The sequence below is a fragment of the Priapulus caudatus genome, unplaced genomic scaffold (assembly GCF_000485595.1).
Source record: "Priapulus caudatus unplaced genomic scaffold, Priapulus_caudatus-5.0.1 Scaffold400, whole genome shotgun sequence".
Classification (NCBI taxonomy): domain Eukaryota; kingdom Metazoa; phylum Priapulida; class Priapulimorpha; order Priapulimorphida; family Priapulidae; genus Priapulus; species Priapulus caudatus.
The window spans coordinates 21,190-27,045 of NW_014577461.1; the positions used below are offsets into that span (position 1 = coordinate 21,190).

General features: G+C 44.0%; 1 protein-coding gene across 1 annotated transcript in view; it reads right to left on the bottom strand.

Moving 5' to 3' along the window:
• Positions 1-4,583, bottom strand: part of LOC106809971 (methyltransferase-like protein 9) — a 20,047-nt gene extending 15,464 nt beyond the window's left edge. Inside the window, exons 1-2 of the mRNA XM_014813211.1 lie at positions 4,542-4,583; positions 938-1,128 (exon numbers count right to left, since the gene is read on the bottom strand). Of these exons, the coding sequence (XP_014668697.1) occupies positions 938-1,077 (140 nt within the window). The 5' untranslated portion in view covers positions 1,078-1,128; positions 4,542-4,583. The remainder of the gene's footprint in view (positions 1-937; positions 1,129-4,541) is intronic.
• Between the last annotated feature and the right edge of the window lie 1,273 nt (positions 4,584-5,856).

Sequence of the window (5,856 nt, forward strand, 5' to 3'; positions counted from 1 at the left end):
GAATGGGGAAACGATCTGAGGAGGGTAATTTCAAACAATTATTTCTGGGGGAGGGCCCCCAGACGCGTTCGCGTGCCGTGATCATCCCCACCTCCTCGGTACGGATTTACGGCCTGGTTGTGACAAACCAAGTTCCTGGGAATATGTACAGCCCAAGATTCGTCCGCAGGAGGCTAGACTTACATGGAAGTATATTAAATTTTGCAATTAAATGAGGATGTTTATTTAAAGATGACCAGTGTTTTCGACATGACACGGATGTAGAGCCAGATGAGGTATCCAACAGGTGGGAAGAACAGACAATGGAGAAGAGCAAGTGCTTTCATTCACATCAGAGACGCGGCAGTAGTTAAACCGCAGTCGCTACAGGAGGGCCAGAGTATTACTAAAGAGTAAGAGACAATTATGTAAATATATGGGACAGACTATCCTGTTTGGTGGCATGTATATGTTATATATGATTTTTAATCTCTGTGGTGATGTAAAGGCATAATATTATCTGTGACATTGTTCCGTCTACAAGAGAGGAGATTGGATGCTCTCTGTGGTGATGTACATGTAATGCAGATGTTATCTGTGACATTGTTCCTCTACAAGGAGGGATTTGGATGCATTCTTGTGATGATGTAATGAGACGACTGTTATTGTGACTTTGTTCGGTCTATGTTTATCTGCTATGGAAGAAATGTAAGTAGTTTGCAGTGTAGCAATGTATTATTTAGCGAATTATGATCACTTAATACGGTAGGGTACTATAAGGGGGAGGGAGGTGGGAGGTTAGGGGAGGGGTTAGAGAAGGGGGAGGGAGGTGGGAGGCTAGGGGAGGGAGGTGGAGGAGGAGCCGCTGTCCCCCCCCCCTGTTATGAATATGGATAGGAGATAAAGTAGTGATGATTATGACTTTCAAGTCTATGTAGTATCGAGTCGTAAAACTCACCCATTTGCAGATGTGCTGGACATGAACCAACAGAGAAAGGACTTGAATGTGGCGTGCACAATCTGAGTGAAAAACCAGTCTGCCTTGTCGTAGCAGTTCTCGAGGAAGTCGTTAGTGCTAGCATCCATGCTGCTCTGCATGAACTTGTCAGCAACTTCGCTGTCCAATTTCTCCGCGTCAACGCTGTACCACTTTTTGTTGTGAGAAATAATAATGAATAAACGAATAAGAAGACTCCACATACTCCTAACACAGTTCGCGGTGAGAGTGTGCAGGTACTGTCGTATACCCGCCCCAGTAAGGCTGAGAGGGTCTATGTCCCCCAGGGTACTGCCGGAACGTACCCTGGTACTATCTAATATGCCGGACCGTACCTCACCTACTCCACTAACGAGTCTAGGGAGTCGCCTACGCCTACTCCCTAACCCTAATGCTAACCCTAACCATATCAAATAGTTACCAGGGTACGGTCCGGTATATACCGGACCGTACCCAGGGTATGTTCCGGCAGTACCCTGGGGGACATAGACCCTATAAGCCCCAGTAACACCTATCACACTGCTGTTGCTGTTGGACCACAGCTACTGTTGGGGGTTTTCCAGGTATACGCTAGTAGCCCAATGTAACATAGCATAGCAAAGTAGTGTGTTACATCGTGCACACAACCCACCTATTAACAAACCACGCCACTTGTCAACCTCCAGTGAAATCAATCCCCAGGAGAAGTGGCAGGGATTTCATGGTTGAGCCAAATAGTGGGGGTAAAAAATGTGTAAACTTTTTATTTTTACACAATAACTTCACACCTATATGCATAAATTGAAGAGGGTTTCCACCATTATGCTGCAAAATCCGATTACTGATTTTAGAAGATGTGATGTACGCTGATGGCTACAAGAAATGGCCAGGGCTATTTCACATAGACTAGAACACGGACATGTAGTTTCACATTTCGTTACCAGATGACTATTTAGTTTCATATTTCACCATCAATGTAGGTACTTTCACGGTGACAGGTGTACAAGCAGATACAAAGATTTTGATGCATGGGTGAGCATTCAATTCCATAGATATCCAATAGCACACAATAAATTTGGTATTTATGCTCAATTCACATATTAATTGATTATTCTGCCATTAATAAGTGATAGTGACTATACGCATGAACATGTATATACTCTCGTGTATTACTTATACTGATGTAGCACATAACCTCACATGAAATATACACATGTGCAGGCACTGCAGGGTGCGAAATTAACGGGAGTCCGGAGTCAAATACGCCCTGATTTAATGTCGGACTCCCTGATTTGACATATGCAGGAGTCCGTGTGACTCCCTGAAAATTCTGCCATACTAACTAGTTCGTTCTGGAGCATGGCCTCGCGGAATTACTGTATTTGTTCAGCTAATGTCCAAAAAAAATTAGCCACACGTGCAACTGCATGAATCTTAAAAATAAGCACATGTATGCGTTATTGTTAATATCTTTAATTTTGAACCATAGACTGCGGACTCCCTCATTTTGCTGCGGACTCCCTCTTTTTGAGTGTAGGGAGTCAACGGACTCCCTTGTTCAAAAGTTAATTTCTCTACCCCTGCATGTGCATGGCATATATGATGAAAGGTTTCCTCACAGCTGTATTTTCCATTTTCTCTGTAATTTTTCAGGGGATGAGGGACCTTGTCACTATATCCAGTGCACTGGACACCGGCAAGTATGAGAACATAACATAACATTACCCGTCATTCACCCCTAACAAAATATAAGAGGACACTTGCTAACATTGACAATTAACATCACTCATAACCTAGCCCTATTTGTTATTAAGGATTGTGGGATAAATCTAGACTGTAACTGTGCAAAGCTGTTGTTGTTGCCATCCACAGTCTAACTTCGAGTAACATAAAGGACATTCGTTCATTACGGCTCATACTGGCCTACTACTAGTACTAGTAGTACCGGTTCAAAGATATAAGAGCTGTCGACATGTGCAAATGTGGACAGCTCTTATATCCTTGGGCTGTACTACCAGTAGGCAGTACTAGCCCTTCCCTTCGCTCTGCCACAGGAGTGTGGCGAAGCAAAGGGCTGTATAGTTCTAGAGCTAACTACTTGGTCGTCATCAATGCTAGTAGTAGTGCTGAGAGGGTCTATGTCCCACAGGGTATTGCCGGAACGTACCCTGGTACTATCTAACATGCCGGACCGTACCTCGCCTACTCAACTAACGAGTCTAGGGAGTCGCTACGTCTACTCCCTAACCCTAACCATATCAGATAGTTACCAGGGTACGTTCCGGTATACCGGACCGTACCCAGGGTACGTTCCGGCAGTACCCTAGGGGACATAGACCCTATGAGCAATAATAGTAGTACTATACTATATTACTAGTAGTAGTACTGCTAGTAGACTGAAGTAGTACTAGTAGAGCATTGATGACAACCAATGTAAACACATTACTGTGACTGCATGTTGTCAGTGACAGTGTCAGTGACGCAGATGGGGTCGTTGTCGTATCAGGTACGTACTACGTACAGATATGTACCCGAGGTACATGTTTATATTTTTATATGAGGTATGTTTAGGGTTAGGGTTACGGTTAGGGTTAGGGCTAGGGTTAGGGTTAGGGTACACTTCTGTAGTACAAGTCTGGTACACTTTGTGTATACATATATGTACCTCGGGTACATATCTGTAGTACCTGATACGACAACAACCCCTTCAGCGTCAGTGACACACTGTCACTCGCAGCTAGGGCCTGCATACCTCCCAAATCCCATTGGTTGATACAAATCACGTGCCTGAAACTCCTGTTTGAATAAAACTTTTATGGTGCATTGTGGGGGGGGGGCCTGTTTTTTTACCGTACCACTAATTAATGCGTAAAATCGTCACCACACCATAGACGGTATTTGGGGTTCTTGTATATATAAGATAGCCGAGTCGGTGTACAGTTAGTGTTGGGTTCGGAACATGTGTTGTGCTTGTGGTTTGTGCTTGTGTATTGTCTGCAGTGCATGCGTGGCACGGTAAAAACACACGTGTCGGGTGTCCTGGTCGAATGGGAATTCTTGACGATCGATTCCCTTGCTGGCAAACTTTTATTGTGGTGGAATTTAATCGGGGCGGAGGTATTTTAAACGGGGCGCAACGATTGAAACAGGGGGGAGTTTTCCAAAACGGGGCGCGCGCGCCTCGTTTGCGCAACGTAGGGAGAACCCTGCTAACCCTAACCCTAATCCTAACCCTAACCATATCAAATAGTGACCAGGGTACGTTCCGGTATATACCGGACCGTACCCAGGGTACGTTCCGGCAGTACCCTGGGGGACATAGACCCTATGAGTATGAGCGATAGTTACCTCGAGTACATATTATACGCCATTAAAGGCATTATACGACAACGACACTTCGTGCTGTAGTTGGTGGGTGGTGGTAACGTAGTTTCACTCACCCGTGTGATTATGCTTTCACTACCCTGACTTACAATTTAATTTAAAAAATTAACTATATTTGTATCAACCAATGGCAATGCCGGGAGTTGGAGGTGCTAGCCGCGAGTCACACTGACACTGTCAGTGTTGATCAAGTCAGACTTACAAAAGATTTATCTGAATCTTTCAGATTTTTTTAAAGCTGAATAACTGCAGGTTATGCTTCAACCTTGGGCACACATGTATTTTTCAGCTTGGCATTCGTACAGGAATCACAGACACGCTAGTCATGTTAAACTATCACGGTAAACTTTACAGTGTGTGCATAATGTATCACTCACAGGAATTCCATCTAATGACTATAAAATAAATTACAGTGATACATTATGTATACACTGTAAAGTTTACCATTCAGTCAGGTCAGTTCGTATACATGACTTCCATTTTAGATTATCCAATTTTTATCTCCGCCAAGGGGCATGGCGGGGGTTATGTTTTCACCGGCAAGTTTTTGAGTGTTGGTTTGTGTGTTTGTGTGTTACCATGCACGTTTCAGTTCACTTCCGCTAGGTGCGCTTGCTGTAGACTTACAAACACGCAACCACAGGCTAAGGGGCAACCACAGTCCTCCCCCACCGGCACGCTCGCACTAATCCGGATCCAATTAATTAATTTTTCCACTTAATTAATTAATTAATTAATAAAAAATTTCACATTGAGAGAATTCAGCTGCCTTGGCGGAGGTCTGTACTCTCCGAGTGCTCTAGTTTACTTCTGAAATGTGCCTTTACTTTTTGTGCAAAGCAAGTAAATTTATTGTTTACCATAACTTTAAGCATATACTGTGGGACTGTATAACACGGTTACTTGTACAATCATTGATAACAACACTCTTTTCTTAACAATTTGATAAAGAATGAATAGCACTTCACTTTTCACATAGGGAACTAAACCAAATTTCAACCAATTAATAACACTACAGGCTATTGCTAACACAACTTGCTCCAATCCTATTTTGGTTTCCCTTCCCTGGGCTAAGGATTGTGGATAGGGTTATGTTATGCTTGGGCTCAGGGTTAGGGTTATGGAGGGGGAGGACAGGCACACGGTGGGGCGGTGTGGAGTAGGCGGTACCCGGTGTGGTACTGCACGGTAGCGGTGTGTGTGAGGCCGGTGTGCGGTGTATGACTGGGCGGTGTGTATTTTTTTTTAGTGTGTGCAATGCCCTACGTATCTCTTGCATCCGAAATTATTCCATGAAATTCAACACGAATTGGTTTAAATAAATCGATCGAGAGTGCAGTAGAACCGAATGTACAACGTAAGCGTAACATAACGTCATCGCATATGTTAATGCTCCGGTTGAGTCACGATTTCCGCTCAGCCGAGTTATTCCCCCTGCGTTCGTTAAGAGTTACTGCCCCTGCTAGCATCCGGGTGTCTTGCTTCAAAATATGGCGGCTTTTGTTCAGGCAACTCTA